The sequence below is a fragment of the Salmo salar genome, chromosome ssa29 (assembly GCF_905237065.1).
Source record: "Salmo salar chromosome ssa29, Ssal_v3.1, whole genome shotgun sequence".
Lineage (NCBI taxonomy): Eukaryota > Metazoa > Chordata > Actinopteri > Salmoniformes > Salmonidae > Salmo > Salmo salar.
Genome location: NC_059470.1, coordinates 26,376,895 through 26,394,247, shown reverse-complemented (window position 1 = coordinate 26,394,247; position 17,353 = coordinate 26,376,895). Strand labels below are relative to the sequence as shown.

Here is a 17,353-nt window from a genome sequence, read left to right as displayed (position 1 = left end):
CAGACACGGTCTCCGACAAACACCAAGACACACACAGACACGGTCTCCGACAAACACCAACACACACACAGACACGGTCTCCGACAAACACCAAGACACACACAGACACGGTCTCCGACAAACACCAACACACACGGTCTCCGACAAACACCAACACACACAATTATTAGAAGCGTAGACACAGAGCCCTCAGTGAACAGCCCAGTATTCAGTATTCATCCCTTATGGGAAGATGAATGCAGAGATAGGGGGAGCAACGGAGAGGTCAGAACGTGTGACGGGGGAAGTGATGCGGAGAACGAGAGGGGCGGGAGAGGTGGGGTGAGGGAGGGATTGCAACGGGGGAGAGAGGTGGGGTGAGGGAGGGATTGCAACGGGAGTGAGGGAGGGGTGAATGTATCTCTCAGTTCCCCAGGTGGACTGAGCAGCTGCAGGGTTATTCACGTCCCTCATTTCTGACACAAATTGAATTAATGGTCTGAAGGGGGCTGACACATCCCCCTCCCTCCCCCTCCCTCCCTCCCCAGCACAGTGGGGTACCACCGCACCAACACACTAGCCCCCTAAAAACCCTCAATCAGGGGGTCCCCCATATGCACACACCCACCCGTCCTCCACCAGCCCTGCCCAGCCAATCCCAGAGTCAACACCTCCAGGGCAGGCCGTAAAAGCCTGGGGCTCGGGTGACGGCGCAGCAGGTGCAGAGGGCCTGCAGAGTGGGCTGGCAGGGTATGAATCTCCCTGGGGCTCCAGCAGTGCTGACATGGAACACCCAGAAGGCCAGCCGCCCTGGCGCCGGGCGTAATGAAGGGTTATTACCCCCCACCATCCCATTACCAAAATGACTGACACGTTTGGGGAGAGCTGGAAAGCACTAAGTCCATATAGAACAGGTCCACAGAGCTGTTTCCAAACTATTATGACATATTTACAGCATGGTCTGAGGGGGGTTTTGGGGCTGACCGCACACCACTACCGGGTACCTCAGCTTTTCAAGCCAACAAGGCACTGTGGATACGGATTCGTTGAACAGAAGAAGAGACAATTTGAACCATGAGGAGGAGGAGACTTGCCTGGCCTTGCATGTCAGGAGCGATGGGGATGGACGGCCAGAAAGCTGAGTAGACAGTGAAGAAGAGCACCCAGAGAATCATACTGCCCCATACTGCCAAGTGGGAGTACTATAGGGAGAAGAGAGGGGGAGAGAGAGAGGGAAGGGAGGAGGAGGACGGGGGAGGGAGGGGGAGAGGGAGTGGACGGGGGAGGGAGGGAGAGGAAGAAGAAAGGAAGGGAATAAAATACAGGAAGTGAGGTCACATAGTTAGTTACTGTACATACTGCATATAGACAACCTTGTCGTCCCCTCCTCTCTGTGCCTCTCCCCTCCTCCCCCTCTGTACGCGGCAGTGGTGGAAAAAGTACCCAATTGTCATACTTGAGTAAAAGTATAGATACCTGAATAGAAAGTTACTCAAGTAAAAGTAAAAGTCACCCAGTAAAATACTACTTCAGTAAAAGTCTAAAAGTATTTGGTTCTAAATATACTTAAGTATCAAAAGTAAATGTATAAATCATTTCAAATTCCTTCTAAGCAGACGGCTCCATTTTCTTGTTTTTAAAATGTATGGATAGCCAGGGTCACACTCCCAACACTCAGACATCATTTACAAAAGATGCATTTGTGTTTAGTGAGTCCACCAGATCAGAGGCAGCAGGGATGACCGTGTGTTGTCTTGATAAGTGTGTGAATTGGACCATTTTCCTGTCCTGCTAAGCATTCAAAATGTAACAAGTACTTTTGGGTGTCAGGTAAAATGTATGGAGTAAAAAAGACATACTTTTCTTTAGGAATGTAGTGAAGTAAAAGTAAAAGTTGTCCAAAATATAAATAGTAAGATAAAGTTCAGATACCCCAAAAAACAACTTAAGTAGTACTTGAAAGTATTTTTACTTAAGTACTTTACACCACTGGTAAGGGGACACTGTGTGAATTCCTATGGGACCCTGCTTCACTACCGGTGGGGGGGGGACAGCAGAACGAACGGGGGGTGTCAACACCCACCTCTACCCCTCCTCACCGCAGTACGAATGAGCTGAGATGGCTGTAACACATGGCAAGGACTGTGTGTATGTACAGTATATAGGGGGTGCTGTCTCTCTATACTAGAGTATACCCCACACTGTCAGCTGTCAGTCTGTAGGCTACCATCCATCTGTAGGCTGCCATCCATCTGCAGGCTACCTTACATCTGCAGGCTACCTTCCATCTGCAGGCTACCATCCATCTGCAGGCTACCTTCCATCTGCAGGCTACCTTCCATCTGTAGGCTACCATCCATCTGCAGGCTACCTTCCATCTGCAGGCTACCTTGCATGTGCTACTATATAGTCGTGGACAAAAGTTTTGAGAATGACAAATATTAATTTCCACAAAGTTTGCTGCTTCAGTGTCTTTAGATATTTTTGTCAGATGTTACTATGGAATACTGAAGTACAATTACAAGCATTTCACAAGTGTCAAAGGCTTTTATTGACAATTACATGAAGTTGATGCAAAGAGTCAATATTTGCAGTGTTGACCCTTCTTATTCAAGACCTCTGCAATCCGCCCTGGCATGCTGTCAATTAACTTCTGGGCCACATCCTGACTGATGGCAGCCCATTCTTGCATAATCAATGCTTGGAGTTTGTCAGAATGTGTGGGTTTTTGTTTGTCCACCCGCCTCTTGAGGATTGACCACAAGTTCTCAATGGAATTAAGGTCTGGGGAGCTTCCTGGCCATGGACCCAAAATATTGATGTTTTGTTCCCGGAGGCACTTAGTTATCACTTTTGCCTTATGGCAAGGTGCTCCATCATGCTGGAAAAGGCATTGTTTGTCACCAAACTGTTCCTGGATGGTTAGGATGTGTTGGTACCATTCTTTATTCATGGCTGTGCTCTTAGGCAAAATTGTGAGTGAGCCCACTCCCTTGGCTGAGAAGCAACCCCACACATGAATGGTCTCAGGATGCTTTACTGTTGGCATGACACAGGACTGATGGTAGCGCTCACCTTGTCTTCTCCGGACAAGCTTTTTTCCGGATGCCCCAAACAATCTGAAAGGGGATTCATCAGAGAAAATGACTTTACCCCAGTCCTCAGCAGTCCAATCCATGTACCTATTGCAGAATATCAGTCTGTCCCTGATATTTTTCCTGGAGAGAAGTGGCTTCTTTGCTGCCCTTGACACCAGGCCATCCTCCAAAAGTCTCTGCCTCACTGTGCGTGCAGATGCACTCACTCCTGCCTGCTGCCATTCCTGAGCAAGCTCTGTACTGGTGGTGCCCCGATCCCACAGCTGAATCAACTTTAGGAGACGGTCCTGGCGTTTGCTGGACTTTCTTGGGCACCCTGAAGCCTTCTTCACAACAATTGAACCGCTCTCCTTGAAGTTCTTGATGATCCGATAAATGGTTGATTTAGGTACAATCTTACTGGAAGCAATATCCTTGCCTGTGAAGCCCTTTTTGTGCAAAGCAATGATGATGGCATGTGTTTCCTTGCAAGTAACCATGGTTGACAGAGAAAGAACAATGATTCCAAGCACCACCCTCCTTTTGAAGCTTCCAGTCTGTTATTCGAACTCAATCAGCATGACAGAGTGATCTCCAGCCTTGTCCTCGTCAACACTCACACCTATGTTAACGAGAGAATCACTGACATAATGTCAGCTAGTCCTTTTGTGGCAGGGCTGAAATGCAGTGGAAATGTTTTGGGGGGGATTCAGCTCATTTGCATGGCAAAGAGGGACTTTGCAATTAATTGCAATTCATCTGATCACTCTTCATAACATTCTGGAGTATATGCAAAATGCCATCATACAAACTGAGGCAGCAGACTTTGTGAAAATTAATATTTGTGTCATTCTCAGAACTTTTGGTCACGACTGTACATTACCAGTCAAAAGTTTGGACACACCTACATATTCAAGTTTTTTTTTAATTTGTAATTTTTTTTACTATTTTCTACATTGTATAATAATAGTGAAGACATCAAAACTATGAAAACATGAATTATGCAGTAACCAAAAAAAGTGTTAAACAAATCAAAGTATATTTCATATTTTAGATTCTTCAAAGTAGCCACCCTTTGCCTTGACAGCTTTGCACACTCTTGGCATTCTCTCAACCAGCTTCACCTGGAACGAGTAGGTGTGTCCAAACTTTTGACTGGTTCTGTATGTCACCATGGTACATCTAAGCAGTCTATAGGAGTAGTGCAGTGGGAGTAGTGCAGTGGAAGGAAATCATTATGGTAAAACAGACTGTACCCTGGTCCAGGCAGTGGTTTCCATACCAGCTTTCAAACACACTGTTACCACCACATACTGCAGAGAGAAGAGAGAAGAGAGGAGAGGGAGAGGGAGAAAGAATGATGGAGAGGGAGAGAGAAAATGAGGGAGGGTGAGAGAGAGAGAATGCAGGAGAGAGAATGAGGGGGAGAAAGAGAGAATGAGGGAGAAAGAGAGGTGGGGTTAGTTCACAAACGACACCAGAGATTATAAATATCCATAATGATACTGTAAACAATACCTGTTAAAACACTCAAAGTATAACCGCTGCTCTCAGCCATCTAAACACTCACTAACAAATAAGCAACAGACACACACCGTGCTGAATTTAAGGAACAGAGTGATAGAGAGAGGAGGAGGGAGAGAGAGGACACTGTAGATGAATGGAGCGATTGCTGAGGACACTGTAGACTGACTGCAGTCCCATGAGAACACTTCATTACTTCTGTAATGGCCAGTCTAGCATCTCTGTAGCAGGATCCAAGAAGTGGAACACACACACACACACACACACACACACACTGGGCTTTGCATTAGTAGGATAAGTCCATGTTTTTGTTCAGAGTATCAGCACCAACACAGACACTGTGAGGGGATGTAGAGGGGCATGTGCTTACCGTGTACACCATGTTCCCCACAAACAGGTAGTCAGTACCATGACCGTTGTTGAAAGGACTGTCTGGGGAGAACACACACACACAGTGAAATATTTACTAGAAGATGTACAGTTGAAGTCGGAGGTTGACATACACCTTAGCCAAATACATTTAAACTCAGTTTTTCACAATTCCTGACATTTAATCCTAGTAAAAATGCTCTGTCTTAGCATTGCCTTTATTTTAAGAATGTGAAATGTCAGAATAATAGTAGAGAGAATGATTTATTTCAGCTTTTATTTCTTTCATCATATTCCCAGTGGGTCAGAAGTTTACATACACCAATTAATATTTGGTAGCATTGCCTTTAAATTGTTTAACTTGAGTGAAACGTTTCGGGTACCCTTCCACAAGCTTCCCACAATAAGTTGGGTGAATTTTGGCCCATTCCTCCTGACAGAGCTGGTGTAACTGAGTCAGGTTTGTAGGCCTCCTTGCTCGCACACGCTTTTTCAGTTCTGCCCACACATTTTCTATAGGATTGAGGTCAGGGCTTTGTCATGGCCACTCCAATACCTTGACTTTGTTGTCCTTAAGCCATTTTGCCACAACTTTGGAAGTATGCTTGGGGTCATTGTCCATTTGAAAGACCCATTTGCGACCAAGGTTTAACTTCCTGACTGATGTCTTGAAAGGTTGCTTCAATATATCCAGATAATTTTCATGCCTCATGATGCCATCTATTTTGTGAAGTGCACCAGTCCCTCCTACAGCAATGCACCCCCACAACATGATGCTGCCACCCCTGTGCTTCACGGTTGGGATGGTGTTCTTCGGCTTGCAAGCCTCCCCCTTTCTCCTCCAAACATAATGATGGTCATTATGGCCAAACAGTTCTATTTTTGTTTCATCAGACCAGAGTAGACCGAAAAGTACAATCTTTGTCCCCATGTGCAGTTGCAAACCGTAGTCTGGCTTTTTTATGGCAGTTTTGGAGCAGTGGCTTCTTCCTTGCTGAGCGGCCTTTCAGGTTATGTCGATATAGGACTTGTTTTACTGTGGATATAGATACTTTTGTACCCGTTTCCTACAGTATCTTCACAAGGTCCTTTGCTGTTGTTCTGGGATTGATTTGCACTTTTCGCACCAAAGTACGTTCATCTCTAGGAGACAGAATGCATCTCCTTCCTGAGCGGTATGACGTCTGTGTGGTTCCATGGTGTTTATACTTGCGTACTATTGTTTGTGCAGATGAACGTGGTACCTTCTGGCGTTTGGAAATTTCTCCCAAAGATGAACCAGACTTGTGGAGGTCTACAATTTTTTTCAGAGGTCTTGGCTGATTTCTTTTGATTTTCCCATGATGTCAAGCAAAGACGCACTGAGTTTGGAGGTAGGCCTTGAAATACATCCACAGGTATACCTCCAATTGACTCAAATTATGTCAATTAGCCTATCAGAAGCTTCTAAATCCTTGACATCATTTTCTGGAATTTTCCAAGCTGTTTAAAGGCACAGTCAACTTAGTGTATGTAAACTTCTGACCCACTGGAAATGTGATACAGTAAATTATAAGTGAAATAATCTGTCTGTAAACAATTGTTGGAAAAATTACTTGTGTCATGCACAAAGTAGATGTCCTAACCAAAATGCCAAAACTACAGTTTATTAACAAGAAATTTGTGGAGTGGTTGAAAAACGAGTTTTAATGACTCCAACCTAAGTGTATGTAAACTTCCAACTTCAACTGTACATACACTTAATTACTGAATGTACAGTTACTTTAAGATGAATAGTGCACAGGTGAGAGTGAGTCTAGCAGAGTGCACGTGTGCAGTGAATGTGTCTAGCAGAGTGCACGTGTGCAGTGAATGTGTCTAGCAGAGTGCACGTGTGCAGTGAGTGTGTCTAGCAGAGTGCACGTGTGTGAGTGAGTGTGTCTAGCAGAGTGTGTCGGGACCACTACTTACCATGTTTTAGAACTTTGAGTGGAATCCAGAAGAGAATAATGGAATGGATCAGAGCATTTATACAGTGACCCCAAAACACCTGAGAGAGAGGGATGGAGAGAGAATGAAAGAGCAAGAACAAGAGAATGAAAGAGAGCGAGAGAAGGAGAGAGAGAATAAGAGAGATGGATGGAGAGAGAATGAAAGAGAAAGAGCGAATGAAAGAGAAAGAAAGAAATTTGACGAACTGACTTTTTGGAAAGGTGGCATCCAATGACGGTGCCACATTAAAAGTCACTGTGCTCTTCAGTGAGGCCATTCTACTGCCAATGTTTGTCTATGGAGATTGCATGGCTGTGTGCTAGATTTTATACACCTGTCAGCAACGGATGTGGCAGGAATACCCAAATCCACTAATTTGAAGTGTTGTCCACCTACTTTAGTATATATAGTGTAGCTTTATTTCAGATGATGCAATAAATGTTTTTATAGGCCTACAACTTGTGAAACTCTAAATTAAACTCGAACTCTGTCTAAACTCAAATTGTTTCATTCATAGTGTTCAATGTTCAAAAACGTTCCATATGTTTGTCCATTAATAATTATGGCAGTGTTTGTGTGCACAGTATTTCAATATGATTGAAAATGTAAAGAAGTGGTTTGTGCGTGTGTGTGTTTGTTTGTTTGGGAGTGTGTGTACCTTTGTGTTGAACCCCTCAGCATTCTGGGTTATGCTGTATAGCTGGGGGAAGCGGAGCATGTTCTGCTGACTGCACGGCCGGTCAAAGATACCCAGAGTGAAGGGAGGCAGTGCTGTGAAGATCTGACACACACACACACACACACACACACACACACACACTACAAAGTAAAACACCCAAACAAACACTATTATCGATTGACTTTCAGAAATTCAGACTTACTCCGTTGGCTGTTTTATCGGTCGCACAATCACAGTGACACATTCAGCACAACAATCACAGTGACACAATCAGCACAACAATCACAGTGACACATTCAGCACAACAATCACAGTGACACATTCAGCACAACAATCACAGTGACACAATCAGCACAACAATCACAGTGACACATTCAGCACAACAATCACAGTGACACATTCAGCACAACAATCACAGTGACACATTCAGCACAACAATCACAGTGACACAATCAGCAGTAATTCCACCACTTCCAAACAGCTCACACAGAGTAGAGACAAGGAAAAAGAGGGAGAGTGAAAGAGAGAGGGAGGGAGGGAGAGATTGAAAGAGAGGGAGGGAGGGAAGGAAGGAGACAGGGAAAGGGTGGGAGAGGGAGAAAGGGATAATATATATATAGAACGTTGGGGAGTAAAGGACAGATAAAGAAAGAGTGAGACAGAGAAATGGACAGTATGCATAAAGTGGACACTCACCACGTTGTAGAGGCCTATACACCAGCGTTCAAACAGGATCTGTCCAGAGAAGCCGTTCACAAAGGCAAACCACAGCTGGACAAGAGAGGGATGATATAGGATGAGTGAAACAAGGGAGCATGGAATAAATTGATTAACAGGGATAGATAGAGGATAACCATGTAGCCCTTGTGCATACATTGCCTTCAGAAAGTATTCAATTCTCTTCACTTTTCCCACATTTTGTTGTGTTACCGCCTGAATTTAAAATAGATTAAATTTAGATTTTGTGTCACTGGCCTACACACAATACCCCATACTGTCAAAGTGGAATAAAGTATTTAAAAATGTTTACAAATTAATAAAAAAATATAAGCTGAGTCAATAAGTATTCAACCCCTTTGTTATGGCAAGCCTACATAAGTTCAGGAGTAAAAATGTGCTTAACAAGTCACATAATAAGTTGCATGGACTCACTGTGTGCAAAAAAAAAGTGTTTAACATGATTTTTGAATGACTACCTCATCTCTGTACCCCACACATAAAATGATCTGTAAGGTCCCTTAGTCGAGTAGTGAATTTCAAACACAGATTCAACCACAAAGACCAGGGAGGTTTTCCAATGTCTCTCAAAGAAGGGCATCTATTGGTAGATGGGTAAAAATAAAAAATGGCCGTGATAGGAGAAAACTGAGGATGGATCAACAATTAATGCCCAAATAACATGCAAAACAGGCAACAGGCAACAAAAAAACAAACAGGTGGCTAAATAGGTGGGGCTCAAAACAGTTGACTGGTCGCCACTGATTACAAGCATACCCATAACATGATGCAGCCACCACTATGCTTGAAAATATGAAGAGTGGTACTCAGTAATGTGTTGTATTGGATTTCCCACAAAGATAACACTTTGTATTCAGGACAAAAAGTGAATTGCTTTGCCACATTTTTTTTTATTGCCTTGTTGCAAACACATCAGTTTGCAAATCCAATTTGTAAGTCGCTCTGGATAAGAGCGTCTGCTAAATGACGTAAATGTAAAATGCAAAGAATGTAAATAATAAAGCCGCATACAACCTTTTTTAGCTTATTGAGTAAGGCAGCTCCAAAATGCAGGTGTTTCAGCCTAGCACAGTGCTTTCTGTGGTGGAGGGGCAGCCAGCGGAAAATACGGAGCGTAGGGGTTGGTAACGTTCTCTAGTTGCGGCGTGATTGGCTCAGTGTTCTGTCAGTAATGGTGACACTACGTCACCGCAAAATCTACAGGTAGAGCTAAAAAATTTGCTGTCATAGAGTTACAGTAGAAGTGCCCATCCAAGAAGACTCAAGGTCATTGGTTAGAGATAAAATGACATCAAATCACGTTATATCTACAGTAGCTTTGATTGATCATACTTTCAAAATCTTAGCAAGCAAGCTAGCAGTCATCATCATGAATCAAGTCGACAATCTACTGGCAAATCCTTTTCAATACTTGTCATAAGATAAATACTGAAGAGAAATTATAGATAAAACGTATCGGTGCTAATCGGCTATCATTTACATTTCAGTCATTTAGCAGACGCTCTTATCCAGAGCGACTTACAGTAGTGAATACATACATTTCATGCATTTTTTTTGGTACTATTGGACATAAACATTACACAAGTTGGAAATCGCAAATACAACAATAAGTGGTTTGGAAAGAATGAGTGGCTAACTGCAAGCAATGGTTTAAGGGTCTCATTCAACATCGGCCATGCTGTCAATCCAGCATGACTTATGCCGCGCTCAAAACAACTTGAAACTCGGAAATCTCAGACTTCAGTGAGTTCAAGACAACTGGGAACTCGGAAAAGAATGAGCTCCGACCGGGAAAACAAGTTTTGAACGGTCATCGAATTGAGAATTGCAAGTCGGGAACTCAGGCCTATTTCTAGAGCTCCGACCTGAAGATCACTGACGTCATCATGATTCAACCTTGTTTTTTTCCCCAGTTTCCCAATTGTCTTGAAAGCACCATAAATCCAGAGAATGCCAGACTTTGACGACAAAGTTTGATGACAAAATTTGCCCATGAAGTACTGCCGCACCATCTTCCTGTTCAAGTGAGCACAGCACAACAAGGTGAGTCCAAAAATGTCTTGTATGCTGCTGCATAAATTATGTAATATGCCAGGGAGATATGTATACTGTAGCTAAGAAAGTAATACTTAGTGTATTAGCTGTTAGTAGCCCATGTGCCTCACCATAATAATTTGGTCTTTTTACACCTCTTAATTTTGCCTACTGTTCTGACTTGGTGGTGCACATGTAGCCTATAACCTCTTTTAGAGAAACGTAATTATCGAATATTGGAAGAACTTCCATTGTCTGCTTATATGCCCCCTTCATTTATCCTACGGTTCTGACTTGGTGTACAGGGAGAACACTGTAAGAACGGCCCATGTTCTGAATTTTGTCTGTGTACATTTCAAAAGTGCTGAACAAATAGTTATATTGACTATGTCTCTCCTAGCTCGCTCAGGCAATCGAAATTACGGATTGCCTCCGCCCTTATGCCATAGTTTGTACAACTCAATTGTCAGTAGAAAGCAAGTCAGCCATATCAGCTATGTATTTTTAAAAGGCAGTAAATGAGGCCGAATGTTTCGCTGCCAGACAAGGCTCCGCTGATAGCCAGGTGTAGCTGTGGTAAGGTATTAGCACTGCTGTTGGGACTCTACTGTTGGGACAGCTTTATGTAACAGTTTGTGGGCACCGTTTGTCACCGTTATAGTGCAATTAATGTATTGTTTAGTGTTGTGTAGTGGTTTTGCTGGCATGCATCTAAAAAAAAACAATTTTGAGTGAGCCCCAGCAAGACTTACATGCTAAAATCGCCACTGCTTGTAAACTAAATGTCGCTAAGCAAAGGCAAAATCCTAGAGGAAAACCTGGTTCAGTCTGCTTTCCATCAGAAACTGGGAAATGAATTCACCTTTCAGCAGGACAATAACCTAAAACACAAAGCCAAATATATACTGGAGTTGCTTACCAAGAAGACAGTGAATGTTCCTGAGGGTTACAGTTTCAACTTAAATCTGCTTGAAAATCTAAGGCAAAACTTGAAAATGGCTGTCTAGCAATTTTGAAAAGAATAATAGACAAATATTGTACAATCCAGGTGTGCAAAGCTCGTAGAGACTTACCCAGAAAAACTCACAGCTGTAGTCGCTGCCAAAGGTGATTGTATTGACTCAGGGGTGTGAACACTTCTATAAATTCAATATTTTATCGATCGATCGATAGATAGGAGACACACACACACACACACACACACACACACACACACACACACAGTCAAATGTTTGGATACACCTACTCATTCAAGGTTTTTCTTTATTTTTACTATTTTATACATTGTAGAATAATAGTAAAGACATCAAAACTTTAAAATAACACATATGGAATCATGTAGTAACCCAAAAAAAGTGTTCAAACAAATCAAAATATATTTTATATTTGAGATTCTTCAAAGTAGCCACCCTTTGCCTTGATAACAGCTTCGCACACTCTTGGCATTCTCTCAACCAGCTTCACCTGGAATACTTTTCCAACAGTCTTGAAGGAGTTCCCACATATGCTGAGTACTTGTTGGTTGCTTTTCCTTCACTCTGCGGTCCATCCCAAACCATCTCAATTGGGTTGAGGTCGGGTGATTGTGGAGGTCAGGTCATCTGATGCAGCACTACATCACTCTCCTTCTTGGTCAAATAGCCCTTACACAACCTGTAGGTGTGTTTGCGGTTATTATCCTGTTAAAAAAACCAAAATGATAGTCCCAGTAAGCGCAAACCAGAATGCTGTGGTAGCCATGCTGGTTAATTGTGCCATGAATTCAAAATAAATCACAGTCATGTCTTAAATAAATGGACTGTCGTTTCTCTTTGTTTATTTGAGCTGTTCTTGTCATAATATGGACTTGATATTTTACCAAATAGGGCAATATTTTGTATACCATCCCTACCTTGTCACAACACAATTGATTGGCTCAAATGCATTAAGAAAGAAAGAAATTCCACAAAATAACTTTTAACAAGGCACACCTGTTAATTGAAATGCATTCCAGGTGACTACCTCATGAAGCTGGTTGAGAGAATGCCAAGAGTTTGCAAAGTTCTCATCAAGGCAAAGGGTGGCTACTTTGAAGAATCTCAAATATAAAATATATTTAGATTTGTTTAACACTTTTTTGATTACTACATGAATGATGGGCGTGTCCAAACTTTTGACTGGTACTATATATGTATCTTTTTTGTATTTAACCCCCTTTTTTCTCCCAATTTCAATTACGATCTTATCTCATTGCTGCAACTCCCCAACGGGATCGAAAGAGGCGAAGATCGGGTCATGTGTCCTCCTAAATATGACTTGCCACACCGAGTTCCTTAACACCTGTCCGCTTAACCCGGAAGCCAGCTGCACCAATGTGACGGAGGAAACACCGTTCAACTGAAGACCAGAGTCAGCCTGCAGGCGCCCGGCCTGCCACAAGGAGTCACTAGAGCGCGATGAGCCAAGTAAAGCACCCCCGGCCAAATCCTCCCCTAACCCGGACGATGCTGGACCAATTGTGCGCCGCCCTATGGTTGTGCGCCGCCCTACACAGCCTGGAATCGAACCCGGGTCTGTAGTGACACCTCAAGCACGGCGATGCAGTACCTCAGTCCGCTGCACCACTCGGGAGGCCCCTGTATTTGATTTGTAATAAATCTGCAACAATTTCTAGAAAAATGTTTTCACTTTGTCATTATGTGTGTAGATGGGTGAGAGAGAAGAAATATACTGCTCAAAAAAATAAAGGGAACACTAAAATAACACATCCTAGATCTGAATGAATGAAATAATCTTATTAAATACTTTTTTCTTTACATAGTTGAATGTGCTGACAACAAAATCACACAAAAATAATCAATGGAAATCCAATTTATCAACCCATGGAGGTCTGGATTTGGAGTCACACTCAAAATTAAAGTGGAAAACCACACTACAGGCTGATCCAACTTTGATGTAATGTCCTTAAAACAAGTCAAAAAGAGGCTCAGTAGTGTGTGTGGCCTCCACGTGCCTGTGTGACCTCACTACAACGCCTGGGCATGCTCCTGATGAGGTGGCGGATGGTCTCCTGAGGGATCTCCTCCCAGACCTGGACTAAAGCATCCGCCAACTTCTGGACAGTCTGTGGTGTAACGTGGCGTTGCTGGATGGAGCGAGACATGATGTCCCAGATGTGCTCAATTGGATTCAGGTCTGGGGAACGGGCGGGCCAGTCCATAGCATCAATGCCTTCCTCTTGCAGGAACTGCTGACACACTCCAGCCACATGAGGTCTAGCATTGTCTTGCATTAGGAGGAACCCAGGGCCAACCGCACCAGCATATGGTCTCACAAGGGGTCTGAGGATCTCATCTCGGTACCTAATGGCAGTCAGGCTACCTCTGGCGAGCACATGGAGGGCTGTGCGGCCCCCCAAAGAAATGCCACCCCACACCATGACTGACCCACCGCCAAACCGGTCATGCTGGAGGATGTTGCAGGCAAAAGAACGTTCTCCACGGCGTCTCCAGACTCTGTCACGTCTGTCACGTGCTCAGTGTGAACATGCTTTCATCTGTGAAGAGCACAGGGCGCCAGTGGCGAATTTGCCAATCTTGTTGTTCTCTGGCAAATGCCAAACGTCCTGCACGGTGTTGGGCTGTAAGCACAACCCCCACCTGTGGACGTCTGGCCCTCATACCACCCTCATGGAGTCTGTTTCTAACCGTTTGAGCAGACACATGCACATTTGTGGCCTGCTGGAGGTCATTTTGCAGGGCTCTGGCAGTGCTCCTCCTGCTCCTCCTTGCACAAAGGCGGAGGTAGCGGTCCTGCTGCTGGGTTGTTGCACTCCTACGGCCTCCTCCACGCCTCCTGATGTACTGGCCTGTCTCCTGGCAGCGCCTCCATGCTCTGGACACTACGCTGACAGACACAGCAAACCTTCTTGCCACAGCTCGCATTGATGTGCCATCCTGGATGAGCTGCACTACCTGAGCCACTTGTGTGGGTTGTAGACTCCGTCTCATGCTACCACTAGAGTGAAAGCACCGCCAGCATTCAAAAGTGACCAAAACATCAGCCAGGAAGCATAGGAACTGAGAAGTGGTCTGTGGTCACCACCTGCAGAACCACTCCTTTATTGGGGGTGTCTTGCTAATTGCCTATAATTTCCACCTGGTGTCTGTTCCATTTGCACAACAACATGTGAAATGTATTGTCAATCAGTGTTGCTTCCTAACTGGACAGTTTAATTTCACAGAAGTGTGATTGACTTGAAGTTACATTGTGTTGTTTAAGTGTTCCCTTTATTTTTTTGAGCAGTGTATATTGAATCCATTTTGAATTCAGGCTGTAACACAACAAAATGTGGAATAAGTCAATGGGTATGAATACTTTCTGAAGGCAATGCAGATTACAGATCTAGGATCAGTTCACACTACCCAATGCTAAAGGTATCTACAAAAACATCCATCCATACAGAGACAGACTGATCAGAGTGTGGTGAGGTTCCTGGAGCATACAGTGGAGCGCCCGCCTGCTCTGTCAACCCAACCCCCCCCCCCAACAACACACACCACTCTGTATCTCTGCTTTGTGGACAGAGACTGTCTATGTCCCTTGACCTACAGATCTCTGCGGGCAGCCAATTACGTGTGATAATCACACATCCTTAGCCCTGAGGGAGAGGGACATTGTGGTAGAAGGTAGAGGGTCTGCACCTGCTGGCATCCTTCATGTTAGACAGAGAAGGCGGCACAGCTGACAAATCACCCTCCAAAATGCCCCTGACCCATCACACACACACAGTCCCTGACCGACCATGTGTGTGTGTGTGTGTGTGTGTGTGTGTAGACAGAAAGCAGACACCAGAGGAGCACCTCATCCGTCATTGTCAAACATTTCGACAAACAGCTGCAAAATGTCTCTGTTAATATGTGTGTGTGCGTGTGTGTGTGTGTGTGTGTGTGTGTGTGTGTGTGTGTGTGTGTGAGAGAGAGAGAGAGAGAGAGAGAGAGAAAAGGGATTGGTCTAAGGAGGGAAAGGGAGTTAGTCTCTCTCCAAATGGGTCCAGCTTCTACTAATGTAAAACATTGTTTTAAATAGTAATACATCTTCAAAACATTACTGGACGGCATTTATAAGGTACAGTCTATATGTGGGAGGGGTGATGGGGAGGTGAGGGTTGAAGGGTGGGAGAGGTGAGGGTTGAAGGATGGGAGAGGTGAGGGTTGAAGGTTGAGAGAGGGAGGGAGGGAGGGAGGGAGGGAGGGAGGGAGGGAGGGAGGGAGGGTTGAAGGGTGAGCGAGGTGAGGGTTAAGGGGTGGGACGGTGAGGGGGAGGGGTGTGTCTTACCTCTATGATGTAGAGCACCACATTCTTATAGAAACAGTAGAGGATACACTTAGTGACACGGTTATAACTCCACGCCCCATGGACCAGCAACAGCTTCTCCAGGTAGGAAAACTAGGACCAGTCAGAGGGGGAGGGGGAGAGAGATACAGGGATACACGGTTATAACTCCACACCCCATGGACCAGCAACAGCTTCTCCAGGTAGGAAAACTAGCAACAGAAAGGGGAGTGATGAGGGGGGGGGTGAGTGAGTGAGAGAGAGAGAGAGGGGGGGCGGGTGAGACAAAGAGATAAGCAGTAGTAGACACCTGAGGGGTAAAGACAGATAAACAGAGAGAGAGATTCCTCTTGCTCTCACTGAATACTTCAACTAGCTTCTCCCACTCCCCTCCTCCCTTTCCCCCCCTCTTCCGTTCTCTACTTAGTGTGTGTCTGTGTGTGTGTGTGTGTGTTACCTGTGCGATGGAGTAGTCAGAGGAGTTGGTTGCCTGCATGCCCTCGTTGCCACTGATGCCAACCCCTACATGGGCAGTCTGGATCATACCCACGTCGTTGGCCCCATCTCCTATGGCCAGAGTGATGGCCTTCACATGCTTCTTCACCATGTCCACTATCTCAGACTTCTGGAGGGGAGACACCCTGGAGAGAGAGAGAGCGAGACCAGTTAGAAAAAAGTTATAACAACATCAACGACCAAAAGTAAAAGATGTCTGGAGTCTGGAAAAAACAGACAGGGTAAAATACAACCAGAAAAAAAAAATGTTTTATTTGGATAAAGTTGGATTTTTCGGCAGGGACATATACAGGATACTACCCTCCACAACAAAACATTCACTCCAAATCAAAACTCCAAACCTACAACCTGATTTTGGAAAACATTTCCTGGAAGGATTCCATTCCTAGGATTCCTCCTACTACTAAGATTCTTATTTCCAAGCTATACAGCAAAAGCTCTGGCAAACAAACAGAAACCTGAAAACACCATCCAACCTGGAACTGAGTGAGTAGTGTTTAGACTTTTAAAGTCAAGAAGAAAAATACATTACAACTACATATTTTACTTTATAAGGACTGAATACTAAGACAGAACATATCTGACTGCAACTTCAATTAGCACTGAGGTGTGAAGTGAGAGGTGTCAAATCCCTTGAGCCCAACAATGGCAGGAGAGTCTCACAGCCTCCCCCACCCAAATGCAGAGGCCTTTGAAGCCCCCTCCCACTGTTCAGAGGTCATTACAATACAGTAACCTCAATGTAAAAAATGCAAAGGCATGAAAATAATACCAATAAGCTCCTTATTGAAAATCTGACTATTATAACAATGGGAACATAAGCAACTTAATCTTCCACACAGACCATCCCCTGGCATGGCGCAGTGCTATATTAACACACTACCCCTCTATAAAGGGGGGGGGGGGCTGGGTGTTAGCGATGGGTGGAAACTCAGGATACTAGACAACGAGGATTCTGAGTCAGCCAATGTCAACTTGTACAAGTCTGGAACAGTAATGGTACAGGGAAACCCCAAACAGTTTCAGCTGGACTGTCACCTAATCCAAGAGAGCTCAGCAGGATAAGCTCTCTCTTGAGAAAGATACCCCCACCCTGAGAGTGTCAGACCAGACCTCTTCATTATACAACCCCACAGACGAGCAACACCAAGCG

General features: G+C 44.4%; 1 protein-coding gene across 3 annotated transcripts in view; it reads right to left on the bottom strand.

Annotated features, from left to right (window-relative positions):
- LOC106590443 (phospholipid-transporting ATPase IB) overlaps positions 1-17,353 on the bottom strand; it is a 120,415-nt gene that overhangs the window by 16,454 nt on the left and 86,608 nt on the right. For all 3 annotated transcript variants that reach the window (XM_014181490.2, XM_014181492.2, XM_045710739.1), the window contains 8 exons: positions 16,142-16,325; positions 15,688-15,798; positions 8,296-8,370; positions 7,579-7,701; positions 6,900-6,978; positions 4,951-5,012; positions 4,313-4,369; positions 1,074-1,181 (listed from right to left, as the gene is read on the bottom strand). In XM_014181490.2, the coding sequence (XP_014036965.1) occupies positions 1,074-1,181; positions 4,313-4,369; positions 4,951-5,012; positions 6,900-6,978; positions 7,579-7,701; positions 8,296-8,370; positions 15,688-15,798; positions 16,142-16,325 (799 nt within the window). The remainder of the gene's footprint in view (positions 1-1,073; positions 1,182-4,312; positions 4,370-4,950; positions 5,013-6,899; positions 6,979-7,578; positions 7,702-8,295; positions 8,371-15,687; positions 15,799-16,141; positions 16,326-17,353) is intronic.